The sequence below is a fragment of the Carassius carassius genome, chromosome 25, assembly GCF_963082965.1.
Source record: "Carassius carassius chromosome 25, fCarCar2.1, whole genome shotgun sequence".
In the NCBI taxonomy this organism is placed as follows: Eukaryota; Metazoa; Chordata; class Actinopteri; order Cypriniformes; family Cyprinidae; genus Carassius; species Carassius carassius.
The window spans coordinates 4,990,846-5,006,802 of record NC_081779.1 but is presented as its reverse complement, the minus strand read 5'-3'; the positions used below and the strand labels follow the sequence as shown (position 1 = coordinate 5,006,802).

At 38.0% G+C, this 15,957-nt stretch overlaps 2 protein-coding genes across 2 annotated transcripts in view; both read right to left on the bottom strand.

Annotated features, from left to right (window-relative positions):
- Positions 1–11,068, bottom strand: part of LOC132103966 (syntaxin-1B) — a 38,959-nt gene extending 27,891 nt beyond the window's left edge. Inside the window, exon 1 of the mRNA XM_059509088.1 lies at positions 10,754–11,068. Within this exon, the coding sequence (XP_059365071.1) occupies positions 10,754–10,783 (30 nt within the window). The 5' untranslated portion in view covers positions 10,784–11,068. The remainder of the gene's footprint in view (positions 1–10,753) is intronic.
- A 1,051-nt stretch (positions 11,069–12,119) lies between these two features.
- LOC132103964 (perforin-1-like) lies at positions 12,120–15,732 on the bottom strand. The gene is made up of 3 exons (XM_059509086.1): positions 15,230–15,732; positions 12,774–13,643; positions 12,120–12,687 (listed from the first exon to the last, which is right to left on the bottom strand). Exons 1-3 carry the CDS (start codon positions 15,730–15,732, stop codon positions 12,387–12,389), a joined length of 1,674 nt encoding a protein of 557 aa, XP_059365069.1. The 3' UTR covers positions 12,120–12,386.
- Positions 15,733–15,957: the final 225 nt, after the last annotated feature.

Sequence of the window (15,957 nt, the reverse complement as noted above, 5' to 3'; positions counted from 1 at the left end):
GTGTTCACTTCTCACTGCTGTGTGTGTGCACTGTGTGTGCAATGGATGCAGAGCACCCATTCCGAGTATGGGTTACCATACTTGGCAAATGTCACGACTCTTTCTTTTCTTTTTTTTCTTTTCATCAGTGGACCACTCCCAGCAAGGGGAACTAACATGTTTTCACGGTTGCTTGGGCTGAATGCATGGCTACAAAGAACCTGCAGTATAGAAGGAGCCAACTTCATCGAGAACTTTTATCTTTTCTGGGGCCATAGACAACTGTTTAAACTGGATGGCCTCCAGCCAAAAAAACTTCATCATCCTTCAGTAGTGTGTGCCAATCCACTCAACCTAAATGGCAAACACACCTGGACAAAGTATGAGTGACGACAGGACTTCACATCAGCTTCCGAGTCATCATGTGGTTGAGACATCCCACAAGGACACTGACAACACCACGCAGCCACAACAAGCACTGCTCATGGACACCATCCCTGCTGATCCCTGCCCACAGAGCTCATAACAGACAGACTGTGACATATCAGAACAGCTCCAAGACTCGACACCCAAGGATGACTTCCTGTAATACAGCCAGGGCAGCCTGGACAACATATCGCAGCCACCGGAAACACCAGCGCCAGAGCCCATCTCACCAGACACGTTATCCCTCTCTCCAGCATCTGTATTTTATTTGATCTATTGATCTCTGCTACCACTAAATCTAGCTCTGTCTCTGTCAGAAAGACATGCAATAACGAGATCACTAGTGTGCTATTTATGGAAGCTATATCTTTAACACCAAGCATTTCAGCAGACTCTTTTGATCTTTTCCTTGATTCCTTTAACTCAAAAGTTAGCAATGTTATTGATGATATATGTTATTGATAATGTTATTGATATATACATAAAAAAAATATCATTTGATTTTAATTATACTAGTCTTCCCACCAAGCATCTTAACTTTTACCATCAAGAGTCCCACTGTCAACCAGTAACAAACAATACAAGCGTGCAATGGGAAAAACGAATAAAGTAGCATCCAAAATGCAACATATGCTGGTGACTAGCAAGGCTGTAGAAATCTGTTTTCTCTAACTGTCTGTTAGTGTATTTTGTAGGACTTTTATTACTATGATATCTGAATGAGATTGTGAGAAATCCCAGTGGCACCCTGTTGCCCTATTTCACCAGGAACCTCAGGAGGTTGTTAGATCAGGTAATTGACTAACCTACAGAGAAAGTCTGAGATGAACAATTTACATTTATGCATTTGGCAGATTCCTTTATTCAAAGTGAATTAAATTACATTCAGGGTTCCTTCCTTCCTCGGGAAACAAACCCCTGATCTTGAATCCAGATCGAACCCTGATATTTACCTTTAAATTATTCAGGGCCCCTTTTTTATGCTGTCAAAACAAAATTAAATTTGTTGACTTTGTTGTCACTTCTGGTTATTACTTCTGCAAGACTGTATTACGTAACATTTAGCGCCCCTGAATTTATATCCCACCTGCAGTTGAATTACCAAAAATGAAATAAATATAGTAAAATATTCTTGTTTTATGACTTGTTGGTGTTAATCTTATATGTTGCAAACCAGCGGAACTGTACCACGTACCGTAGACAGGAAGCCATTTTGTTTTAGCCGTTTTATTGGTGGTGTTAAGGACTGGTGGGTGGTGTGTAGCAGAGAGGACGTGACATTGTCCCTGCAATGAAACTGTCCTCACAATACACTGCAGGCATTGTCGTACCCATGCAGTGACTGGAATACAAACACGATTTGGGCATTTATGCATTTATCTGTACATGGCATGTATTGCTTTAATATGTCAAGTATCTTAATTTTACTCTACTGCTGATACTGCTGATTAATGTGTAATATAATAGCTTCACACGCCTAAAGAATGCTGTGAGGTTCTTCTTAAATGTGTGGTATCAAATACTGTTATAGGTAATTGAATATATATATATATATATATATATATATATATATATATATATATATATATATATATATATATATATATATATATATATATATACTTTTTTTTATGTGCATGATATATGCCTCTTGTGATTTTATTTTATTTAAATTAAAAAAATTCTGACAGATAAATTGCCCATATTCATAAGTTTCAAGAACATACAGAATTGCTCAAGTGGTGCTTTCCACCGAATGAAAGTGTGTCAGTTTCAGTTTTTTCATACTTTGATTTATTTACCCACACTGTGATTGGAAAAAAGCCTTTGGCAGGGATGGAGCAATAGTGAGTATGCTTAGGATGCAAAAGTGAGTGTGTACAAGTGTGCGGCAGGGAGAATCAAGAGGAAGAAGTGTGCAGCTGTAGGGGGAGGGTCAGGAAAGTGCAAACAGAGGGGGATGGGGAGAGAGACAGACCTCCACAGGGAAAGAGGGAGCGCTGGGGGAGGGGAGGACGGAATGATACGGAAGAGGTTGTCATCGGAAAAGGACCTTTAAAAAAAGTATCCCGTTCCAAGCAGGTGATGAGGACTTTTGCCAGTGAATATATGGCAGGCTCTCTGAAATTTACACCCAAATCTGTGCTGGGTTTTCTCAGGATAATGCGGTGTAAAATCAGGTGCGGTGGTAATGCAGAGATGTTATAATCTTGCCTCCCTGCCGTTGGCCCATCTGTGCTGAGGATGGCCATTGGCCACAGGCATTAGAAGTCCTTACAGCATTAGACAGTAACCTCCTTTTAGCCTCATGATACTGCATTAGTTTCTGTTGACAAACATGAGGAGAAGTGGTGAAGAATGTGATTTTGTTTATGGAAGTTAATTGCATTCCTGCTCCAACCAATGAATTCTTTCACTATATAAAGGTGCATTCTGGATAGAAAACATTGGAGGGACTGCATAAAATTTTGCATCACGTCTAGCAACACAAAATGATGTGTAATCCATCATGAAACTGAGAAAGAACTGTATAAAATCTAAAAAAAGGAGCGATATTACAAAGAGATGACATGGTTACGTTTATTGTTCTTCTACCTTAAGCCATTCTACTTAATTCTACCTTAATTATGGCTCAAAATAAACACTGCATTAAATTTTGCATCATGTCTAGCAACACCAAATTATGTGCATTTTACCAAAGGCCATTTAAGGAAAAAATTGAGGCAGAAAAAAAAATGAATAAAACCGGCAATAACTGTGTATAAAGGGTGAGGAAGATGCAGTATAGTGTGTGTTTTGTGTTTTCTCCTAGTGGTGCATGACGTTCTCTCCTTTCCACCCAAGGGACGGGTTATCCTCAGTTCAATTGGGCTATAAACCGAGGCTAATAACAAGAAACTAAATAGACAGATGATGAGTCCTTTGTCAAAGAACTGAAAGCATATATATGTTCATTCAAAGGATCTGTATGACCTTAGAAATCAATTGAGGCAGAAGCCAAGATAAAAGGCTATAAATCACTATCTAAAATTTGATCAAGGACTATTTAACCAGGCTTACACACTTCTTCTGTGAAAAGTTATGAAAAGAAAAAAAATATTTAAACAATATTACACTTTACCAAAGCAGAATGCAATTTAAAAAATGTATGCAAAAATTATGTATGATGATAGCATTAGGGCCAATTAGAAGAAATTTGAATCAAAAATTTGATGTTAGACTATGGCAATGCAACATAATAATACATTTTGTAAATGTATACATATTTAAATGTATGAATATGTTACAGAAAAATAAAAGCATGCATGCATTGCAAAAGCTGTGTCTAATGGCAGGTAAGTTTTTTAAATGTCAACTCAGGTAAAATATTATCTTATTAATAATTTTCTTAAACATTTAGTGTTTTAATAAGTAAACATTTCATGAAAACAATATAAAATTGACATTGATGTAAATAAACTGTAATGTTAATAGGGTCATGAACATTGTGCCAGCAGCTCCAAAGAAAGCAGCTCAAGGCACTTCTTAGAAACATACAAAAACACGTCATGTTTGCGGGGTGACTGGGACTGACACTTCGACCCCTTACTAGTACTGATAAAACCACTTCCTGTTTCCCCTTGGAATAGCTGCTGTCTTTTCACATTAGTCAATAATGACTCGGGTATGAAAAGAAAAAAACGATGTGGTTCAAATGACAGCAAGACACTGAAGAATGAACAACAAACTTGCTGACTCATTCACAGCCTGCAGTCAATTTAAAGCATAAATCCAACCTGTAACTTATAAATCATGGCAATGATGTATGATCTATTGAAATTACCCACCAAGGCGGTATTTTGTGGGCATGACTAAAAGATATTAAATCAACGCTGGTCAGAAAGGGAAAAGTGTGATTCAGTCTTAATAAAATCTAAAGCCCATGGTTTTTAAAACCTGACCTCAGTCTAACTTGCTTGATGTTGATGCTTGCCAAAGATTATCCTCTTATATTAGGAAATTTCCATTATGTGGTGTGAAAAATGTACCACAGATGGTACATGCATTATCATGTATGATGCTTAGCAGATGTTCACGCACATGAGGAAATCGGTACTTTAACAATGAATAAGCAAAAAGTGAATTCAAATATAGTTCAGTAGAAGGTCATATGAACACTGTAGTGAATTTCTAGTGAAGGTCTTTGTGTATGCTAATGATGTTGGAGTAAATTGCCTTACATTTGGGTGTAATTCTTTATGAAGCCAAAAAATTAAGGGAAATTGATCAATAAAAGAATGGATCAATACTAATAATGTTATTGACAGGACCTCCCCCTTCAAATTCTTCAGTAATTACCAAAACTGTTAATAATGGAGCAACCATACTCAACAAAAAAACAAAAGTGGTCGCCCACCCATATGTTAAGACTGATTAAAGGAACGGTCCATCCAGATATTAAACTTCCAAATCATTTACTCACCCTTATGTTGTTTCAAACCTTTATGACTTTCGTTCTTCCACGGAACTCAAAATAAAGTTATGCTCTGAGTTTGAAAGCATTAGTCATACTTTTGAAATGATTAAGATAATTTTCCACTTTTGGATTAATTATTTCTAGGATGCATGCATCCAACACTTATTTTGAGAAACTAAAGAGAAACATGGCTCCTATCCACCTTTTTCCTCAGCGCGGAAGTAAGCCTCTATACGTGAGACTTCCGTTTCATTAGCCGTTGTAGGTAAATAACGAGGAGAATAACAACGTACAGTAAACGGTAAAACTGTTTGCAGTACAAACCAGTGTGTTCTTAATTAAGATAACAGATTAAAATAATATGATCGGACACATTAATTGTCAATATCAAGCAGCAAAACGAACTGTTTTGTACAGCTAAAAATAGCTGGACGCAAATGAGACCGGAAACTAGACCCATAGAATTTAAAAATGGCGGCGCCCATTTTTACGTCAGGAAAAAGGTGGATACATATCAAATTTTAATACTGAAGTACACTGACTGTGTTTCCTGCACTGCATGACAAAAAGTATTGTTTTTAGCTGTATTGTACTTTTCCTGTCTGAATTTAATGTGTTGTCCTCACAAACATAGTACAGTGCAGTGTTGCACTATTCGCAAACAATAACCTAATTGGCAGAACTACTTGTAGTTAAAAATACACAATCAAAAGACATAAAACAACAGACAATTTGACATAAAAACTGCAAATGATTAAATGTATAAATATCAGTAGTCCATGAAAAATGTAAATCTGCTCAAATGAAAATGTTACATTTGTGACATGCCCATCCTTATCTACATTAATCTCTAGGTTAATAATGTACTCTAAAGTAATTGAGTATACTTTAATTATAATTCAAATCAAGGTATGCCTTGATACACATACACACACACACACACCTTTTTATTTAAATACAATTTTACAGTTACTGTGATGTATCAGATTAGCCAGATGCAGTTTATACAGTAATTATACAGTCTTAAACTATATAGCATATATAGTCTGCACCCATGCACACATTTCTGCTAAATCTGTTTTATTTTGTGAAGAATCCTCTGACACAAGTCCTTGAATTAAACCTTTTAACCATTCAAACTGTCAACAGTCACTACTTGCCAGAATCATTCAGCCTCAGTTTAAACACAGTTAAACACAAATAACTAACAAATTCATTAAAAACTGTGCATCTTAAGTGGAGACATCTTGCCTTCAGTTTAACCTCTGAAAATCCTTAATACACTACCTACTGCTGAGCTTTGTAAATGCAAAAAGAGCCAAGAAAATCAGTTTAGGCTTCTGGCCCAAGTGTGAGTGCTCTAAATTCATTTTTTAATATTAGAAAGCAGTTTAACCCAATTCCTGTGCATCAGCAAATCTACCCAGCATTCTTTATTTAGTGCAATAACCCCACAACTGAATCATTAGATCATCATTTATCTCCTAACAAAATGTCTTTATGATGCATCTCATTTATCCTCCATCTGCTACAGTACGTGTGGCAACTACTGCTATATGTCTTTCTTCACTTCTGATTCCCCCATCAGAGATTTGGGAAAATTCCACTTCCCTCTCTAATCCTACTGCGGTTTCATTGGCCATCACTGTACCTGCAGCGCTTCATTCTTGTAGTTTGGACAAAGCCACCGGATCCCTTCCATCCATGACCTATCGTGACCTATCTGTTGTTGGGCAGCGGCCAATTTCACATATGTAGCCGTAAATTCCCCTCTCGCTCTCTCTGCCAATTATTATCTACCTGTTCCGGCCCCGTCGGCTGACAAGACACCTACTGAGTGCACTTTCCCCATGAGCTCAGCTCTTTGCTGCAGTCAGCTGTAGCGTTGCTCGCTGCTTATCATTCGGATACTTTCTCTGTATGTCACGTCAGCTGCCGGGGTTCCCTGCTTCTATCCCATCTGCCCAGAGAATTAATCCCCCACACGCTCTAAAAAAACTCTTTTTGAGTATCTAACAGGTTTGCATCTGATCAACTGGAAGAAGTCAGAAATCAGCCCTTTTTATACATCATATTAGGCCAAAGTGATCTAGAACACTTTTTTTTTTCTTAAAAGGTATTATTGGCAATCAAATCTGTTTCTTGCAGTCTATTACAGTGCACACTTTCTGTCTCCGTTTAGCAAGTGAACTAAAGAAAACGTTTAAGTTAATTACATTACGCATTTTACTTCCTCTAGTCTGTAGCAAACCCTGGTTCTTCTGATATTCATTAGCAATATTTGCTTGGTCATAAGATCAAAAGCAAGTGATATTGGTCTAGTTATCCATGTGTGTATTCTTTCTGGGAGCAACTATATCAGATCTTCACTAAGAACTGTGAATAAAGTTACAGATCAAAATGCACCATTGAGTTTAAAGTGCACAACCTGTCTATGGGTCATGCTTACAGCTGTGGGTTCTATAAGCACTCGTTTATGATTAATTAGCACAGTGTGTCTCCTTTTCTGGACAGATATAGATGTGATTAGGTTGCCAACTTTCCAGTTAGACCACACTTGTAGATTATCACTATTACTAATTATTATCTGGATATCATGCTAGATGCAAAGCATATTAAAATAAAGAAATTCATTCTTTATGCCATCTTCAACAGTCACTGCATCCAATACATATTAACCTGGGTCTTCATTTTATTGGTATTTACTCATTTGCATGCATTTTTCATGTTGTTTTGGGTGCTTGTTTTGATGCACCCAACATCAAGCAAACACATGCTATTATTATTATTTTTTTCCACATTTCGCTTTTTATTCTCACTCATTCATTAGCCAGCTAACTAAAATATACATATCATGTGGAAAACCATGTCCTACATTCAACTGTATTAAGAAAAGTTCACCAGTGCAGTCATATTACGTATAAATGTTAATATTTAATATTCCCAAACATTGCAATACTTTAACATGAAGCATAAACTAACAAGCTGCAACATCCAGGTATCTTTTAACTCGAGTGTCTGGCGAACAGCTCTATCAAACTTATTCTTAAAGGGATAGTTCACTCAAAAAAGAAAATTCTGTCATCATTTACTCATGAAAGAAAGTCACAGATTTAAAACAAGTTGGTTTACATTTTTGGTTGAACTATCCCTAAATAAACCTTATTCTGAAGGCACAACAAAACTTGTTTCACACTCAAAAACTAGCATTTAATTTACTGCATTTATAATTTACATTAGGAGTCTTAAATATGACTTTACTTCTGAAGCCTGTTAGCTGAGATGCAGAGAAAAAGAGAGAGAGAGGCCGAGAGACACAGACATTCAACCTTGCCTCTCTCAAGGACATCACAGGGCACAGTGAAGCACAGCAATACATTGGGCATGTTTAGTATCAGGATTTGGAATAGTATTGTTCAAGTGATATACTATAATAATAATATACTGTCTGGATGGTTACTCTGTCACACTAATGCTGACATGAACCATATCCACTTTTCAGTCATCAGATTATTTGTGAAAAGACTTCTTGTGGTAGGCCTTATAGAAAGCTTAGGATGTAGACATATTATTAGGACGTCTCAAACATATATTAGGTTAGACCGAGGCTAGTTGTCACGTTTTTTTTTTCTTCAGGTGAATATTAAGGTAGACTTATTTTCTCAATTGAGTTTATTAAAAGGCAAGTCTTGCCTCCGAAAAAGCTATTGAACATTTCCTTTGCCAAGAAAAAGGTTCAATGAAGACACATTGACCACACTGACCTTTTGCGATAGAGAAGGCATGTTGTCGCACTTTATGGGTTAAGTTTTCACAATAGAACACAATAGAACCTGCCACTAAACATGTTTTTTTTTTTAAATGTGATATTTTAAAGAGTATTAGAATTACGAAATGCAAAACAATAAATGATGCATGAATAAAGTAAAAAGTATGAAATAAAAAACCATTATTGTGACCAACAAATAGCCTATTTTGAAAAAACGAATTCTATATGTGTTTGAAACCAATGAACACTTTTTTTTTTACTGAACGTTGGACCTAAAACCTTATAGTTACTAAGATAAAGCTCTTCTCCTGTGTGACAACTAGCCCATGTCTCCACAGGCCTATTGTCTGAATCAAATGATCTGCCATTGATTTTCTGGTCCATTTTCTGTAGGTTGCTTCAGACCTTTGTCGGTGCAGCCGTAAGAAATTAAGCATGTTAATTATCAGAACATGGATGCTATGTTGACTTCTTCATCAGAGTCATAAATCTACAGTCTTTATGATATGAAATGTTGCCACTGTTGGAACATAATGCATCCCCACCCGGCTTTCATGAGCAACACTTCAGGTTGCAATTATCCCATTCAATCACACTCATTCATTCAATGTTAGATCTCTCCCCTGTACAAATGAAACCTAATATCGAAAGGGGCAAGGTCAATGAATTCCGTCTGATTTATCCTTGCTCGTCTCTGCTGTGCATAGACACTCTCGCCCTGCGCACGCCCACAGTCCAAGTAACCCGTGCACTTCCCTCACCGCGCGACCAATACGTCACAGTGATGTTGACGATTACATAAAAAGTGATTATTGCCCAATCATGTCGCATCGGATTCGCGTTGAGCCATTAACACCTTTAGAAGCAAGACTATTGATGCATATGTTTAAAAGCTCTGTGGCAGTATACAGTATATGGCGAGTGCGCGCGGCTTTGGGGAGTCTGCACGCGCATCACGTATAATTGCGAATTCTGTAAAATCCAATTATCTGTAGATTACATTTCTACATGGTGTCTGGTAAGCAAAGGCTGATATCAGATGCTCCGGGGGAATAAGGGAAGTCTTGGACCGATTCGCTTTAGGATGAAGCAAGTGAAGAAAACGCGCGTCTTTGGGTTGGGTTATGATGTTGCTATATATATATATAATTACAAACATGTTAATGTACATTTCTCTCTTACAACCCCCCTCCCTCGCTAGCGCACCACTCGCGCATACACTGATGAGTGCAGTGCACTGGGTTCAGGCGTTCCCTTTACGATATTTCAGTGATCTCCGGCGACAGAAAATTCGTGGAGGCTCACTTTCAGTAAAAATAAGTGAGTTAAACGCTAAATAGAAATACTTTGGCAGCCATGTTGAATTCGTTTAGCTCAATTGGGCGATACATGCAAGAATATTACTACACCCTTTCATATTTAATATAGTGGTTAAGAACGGAACAAAGCGTGCTGCAATAATCGCACATCCCACCCAACGATCCAAATGCGTCCGATGAAGATGTGCATGTATCCAGAACAGAGCTTCAGTGGAGATGCTCAAAATTCCCAGGTAGGCTTCAGATGGCAAAATCTAACAGAGTTGATAGGGAAAGGAATAAGGCGAAGTATGGGTGTATGCTATTTTCGTTTAAAAAAATAAAAATAAAATAAAAATCGGTATTAATAATTAATGATTAGGTGATCACAGAATTAGATACTGGGATGGTGCGTATCCGCGTAAGGACACTGGCTAACTATCCGCAGCAGTCTGTACTCCTAGATAACACTCCTGGGCGACATGTATCAAAGGCAGTGTGTTTGCATGCATGCTAATGTACGGGAGCTCGTTTCGCGAATAACGGCATATAACCTGATTTGATCGATAAATCGATCCATCGCACATGGAACGGCGCTCGCGTGAGAGCCGCTATTCAAAACGTTATAGGCTATATGCGCGATATGGTAGAAATGTGTAATTGCGTAAAGAAGGAGGAAAAAATATATTGAAACCGTATTATGTCCATTAATGCTCAGCAGTGAGCGAGCAGCAGTGAGATGTCAGCTGCTGACGCCCGGTTGCGGTGAGGAGACGGAAAATATGGGAGGAGATGAAGGATAAAGCATCAGAAATCCAGACTTACACTTCGTAGTTCCTGCGTGCGATCCTTCATTTTTTCCCCGCCGTGCTGGCCAAAAATATCGCTTGAGGTGTCCGCTGTGTTCGTGGATTTATTATTAGCGAATGTCTGGCTCCTGTTTAATTTCCCACAGATTTAGGTGGTGTCGGGAAAAAAGGGAGCCCTGTTCTTCCCCGTCTGCACTATTTCACGCCTTTCCCCCTTTTCCCCCGTTCCTGGTTCTGTAATGGAGTGTCCTCCGTGGCGGTGCAGTGATGCCCCGCAGCGCGCTCTGACTCCAGCACACGAATGCGATTCCGAACGCGGTACTGATGCTGCAAAAAAAAAAAAAAAAAAAAAAAAAAGGTGGGGGGAGGGGAGCGATGCAGAGGGCTGGAGCGCTCCTGCGCATGCGCCGCCGTTTCACTTTACCTGCCGCCCCTCCCCCATTCCGCTCGCTTGCTGTACTGCGCGTAACCGCAGCGCGTAACAGCCCCACGTTCCCCATCATAACTAGGGAACTGTAGTTTGTTTTAGGCGGAATAAAAGCAGGAGCCTCTTTTAGACTCGAAGAAAAATTCTAATAAATAGAGGGAAATAAGGGATAGGTCGCACTGAAAAAACATACGCTCTCAAGACATATCAACCTTTAATGTATGTATATATATATATATATATATATATATATATATACACACACAAACATTAATCTATACAGTATAGGGAATATAACATAAACTGAGTATTCAGATTTTACTATAGTGATGTGGGCCTTTTTCTAAATGAAACCAAATGTTCAATGACAGAAATGAAAATTGGGACTTAAATTTAGCTAGGGATGAGCAATACCACATAATTCCTATTTGATCAAGTACCAAGGCAAATAATACCAATGCATTTATTTTTTATTATTATAATTATTTCTGAAGTTAAAATATGGTTAACCATAGCCATTTAATATTATGTTTGAACAACATTATCTTTAACATTTAAAATGGCCTGAGCTGTAACAACAATTACATGGCCTAACATTAATCAACTTTTGTCGGAGACTTGTGTCTTTCAGCATTTTGACACTTTAAAATAAGCAAAAGAAAAAAATATACAAAATTTATATTTCGATTTATTAATTTTTTTACTTGATTTCTTATGTGAATATTGGTTCTGTTTATGCAGCATCTGTATCAAAATAAATATTAAAAAAAATATTTTCTGTGAAAAAGGAAAATAGTTCACAGGAAAAAATGTAATACAGTTCAATAAAAGATTATGAAGACCACACGATCAGGACAAGAAAAGTGCATTATAAAAGTAATGCAGTTAGTGGTTCAACAATAGCATTAATGACCACAAAGCTTTTTTCAAGAAAGTTTTTATTGCATCTGAAAGCATTCATTTTTTGTTTAAATCACCATGGTGGTTATAGTTTACATATGGAATTATGAAACAAATAAATAAAAAAATTTTTTTAATCAGAATTTTTTTTTTTTACGTTTTGTCTATTGAAAAAAGACTTGTAAATTTGTCTTGAAATAATGATATTTGATTTTAATAACGGTTTTCAATGTGTACACTTGCAAAAATCCCAAATAGCTTATATTAGAAGGCCCTTCCTCAGCAATTTACATTATCTTCACATCCTGCAGTTGTTGTATTATTACAGCAAAGACACATTTCTTCTAAAACCCTCAGATCTTTTAAACACAATGGGCTGTTCTCCGTCAAAGGGCTGGTAATAGTTTAGAGTACCATCACCACCCGGTGTAGGAGCGTATTTATCACAGAAAGACCCCGTAAGACTTGGGCCACACTGTGCAGAGTAGGAAATCAAAAAAGAGCCATGCTTTAACTTAAATGACTGCTTCTGATTCATTCCTTTCTGTGGAACGATAGACGATTTCCCCAACAGATCATCATCAAAACGGTTGTCACGGTCCCACACCTCAAATCTCAAGGGCCTGTAAAATGAGCATAGACAAGATATGAAGTACAACAGGTATCACCCAATGACAAAAACTGAATTTTTGTGAACATAAATACTTACGTTCTTTTAACCAGATCTACAGTTTCGAAATTTATGTTGTAGTTCCACTGAGGAAAATTGTTGTTCCAAATCACAGGGGTCTCATACGCACGGCTTCCGTAAAAGACTTTAACATAACCATCAGTTTTAGAGAAATAGTCTCCCCATAATCCTGCACCGCTCAACACAGTCACGGTCAATGTGGCCACTCCTGGGTTACTTGGGCAGCAGTTACTATCAATTCTTTGATGACCGCTGCATTTGCATGAGCAGCTATTACTACGATGGCCCACTTTGCACTTGGAGGGGCAAGCAGTAGATATAGCGCTTTTTGTGATGTACTTGCTGATGGCCGCTTGCAGACTGGCTCGTCTAGCTGGGTCGTTATTTACCAGCATGTGCAATGAGCTCAAGGTGTAGGAAACCACTCCAGGGATTTTCTTCAGTGACTTGAGCCACACGCCGTAACCACTAACGTTGCTTGGACTGAAGAGGATGTCTTGCTGCTCACCGTTGCCCCCTAGTATTTCAGTGACTCGGTCTGAGAAGGAGGCGCTGAAGCTGTTGCCTCTCTCCAGTTTCTGTGATTTGCCTTTGCAGTAGCCTACTTGCGCACTCACCTTCACGCCCTTGATGACGCCGGACGCCTCCGCTGATAAGCAGTTGCTCACATCATGTACTGACAGACCCTTCATGGAAACCTGGCAGGTCTTCACAGCGGTGGTTGAATGCACGCGGCCGCCCAGGTCGACTCTCCGCAAGAAGTGTGTCCCGTAGATTGAGATGAAATGATTGTACGCACCTTCTGAATTGCTGTCAAATTTAACAGGAAGTGCAGTAATAGAACCCAGAAATTCTTTGGTCACTGGAGGGCGAGCATGAAGACGAAATCTGATGAAAGAAGGCAAGAAAGACTTTATACGGTTTCATGCTTCAATATCTGTCCAAACCACAGACTAATGTAATCCTGGGTGTGATCTTGTAACACATGTCACTTTGTTCAATATGGAAGCATGACTCTGCCGTAGAGTAAAATAATAATAATAATAATAAAAAAATAATTAAAACGGGTATTTGTAACTTTATAGACATTTATAGTCAGATATGACATTTATAGTCAGACATACTGCTTCTCTGGCAGATTAAAACAAGGCTGCAAGGGATAGATTTATAGTATTTACAATTGGACGCACTTTATAAAGCTCTATGCAAAGGTACAAAAGCTGTTACTGGGATGATAGCTTTTCAAAAGAGTGACCTTTGTATCTAAATGGTCCTTATCATATCAAAGGTACATATTAGTGCCTAAAGGGCACAAAAGTGTACATTTTAAAAAGGTACTGCCCCAGTGAGCTTATGTACCTTTTTTTTCTGAGTGTAGATCACAACTTTCAAAACTGTTTGATGGAGTTTTGTCTATACTGAAAGACAACAGTACAATTTGTTATGCACACTGTTCTTCTATCACAGCTTCGTTTCCATTCCTGACAAAAAGGAAATATGGTGCTACCCTGACTAAGGTCTAGATCTCGAAATATGCAGCTTTATCTCTAACAGTTGTGTATTTATATCTCATAATTTATATATCTGACACTTGCAGCCTTTTATCTCACATTGGAACTATTTCTTATTAGAAACAATTACCTATTTTTATGTTGCTACAATGACTGGAAAAAAACAAGCTTACACATTATATATATATTTTTAATTTATAATCCTGGGTAGTTGAGTTTTTAAATTTCACAGTGTATTTTTTTAAACCCTAATGTTCTGATTTGCATATTTATGAGGTCAATAAATCAGCTGAAATACTGCAGAATAATAATTTTAGTCTGTTCATCACTCCAGTTGATATATTTGTAACATTTCTATCAATTTCCAACGGCCTCGAAACTAAACGTCACACGTGAACGTGTTTATGACTGTACCGAGCTCATGAATATTTAATGAGCTGAGCGCTGTTTAGCATGCGATTTCTAGAATTTTACATTATTTAGTAACCGAGAACCAATGATAGAGTAGCCAGTTACATTTTTAAACCACTAACAATTTAACCTTTTCTCACTTCTCACACTTAAAAATAAAGGTTCATTATTGGCATTGATGGGCCCATGAAGAACCTTTAACATCTATGGAACCTGTCCATTGCACAGAAGGTCCTTTGCAGTGGATAAAGCTTCTTTAGAATATTGAAATGTTCTTCACATTAAGAAAAAACTCTCTTGTAAGAACTTTTCACTAAAAGGTACTTTTGGGAACCCTAAATGGTTCTATGAAATTGCTGTGAAAAACCCTTTTGGATGCTTTATTGAGTGTAAAGAACCTTTTGTGGAATGGAAAGCTTGTATTGATGGTAAAAGTTCTTCATGGAACCATAAATAACCTTTATATTTAAGAAAGCAGTTACAAATAAACAATAGCAAGTGGCCAAAAAATAAATAAAAATCACACATACACACATATATACCAGGACTCACGAGTAGTAGCGGCAGGAGAAGGTGTGGCTTGTGAAGGAGTACTTGTCTTGAGATGCATGGCTTTTGGCAAACCTGGCTGATTTCGAATGAGTGCCACCAACAGCCACACCTGCTACCATTGGCACACTCAGTCCGATCTTCCAGCTGGCACTGGCTGAATTGGTGGTGTCCTTAAGAACCGAGCTGGCCGATTCATAAATCTTGGCGCCAACACTCCGGCGACACTGCACCTTGACCCGCCAGTCGACCACAGAAGCTGGCAACTTTTGCTTCTCGTTGAGCAGTTTGTTCTCACACACAGTGCAGTTGCCATGCTCTCCTCCGCTCATGTAGGTCCGCACATCCACCACAAAAGCTCCGGTGGTCTTCATTTGCACAATGTCAAAGCCTTCTCCCACCAAATTATGTCCAGGTACGAAGGGAGGCTTTTCACACTCGGTGCTGGGGACCGTTTCGCAACAGAAGGCAATGGGAAGATAGAGGAACAACAGCAGGAGAGCCATTTGCAAATGCAGGCTGAAAGACAGAGAAAAAGGAATTTAAATTATTTTAATTATAGGAATTAAAACTGAATTAAAAAACAATCTTAAATTTGGACAAAACGACAGCCCCAAGAACTATATAGACACTTTGCATGTAAAATGTCTGAATGTCTTTGCATTATATAAGAAAAAAATTCACAATTTCCAATTGTGGGAAAAAGGTAAAAGCAATTCTCAAGTATTTCA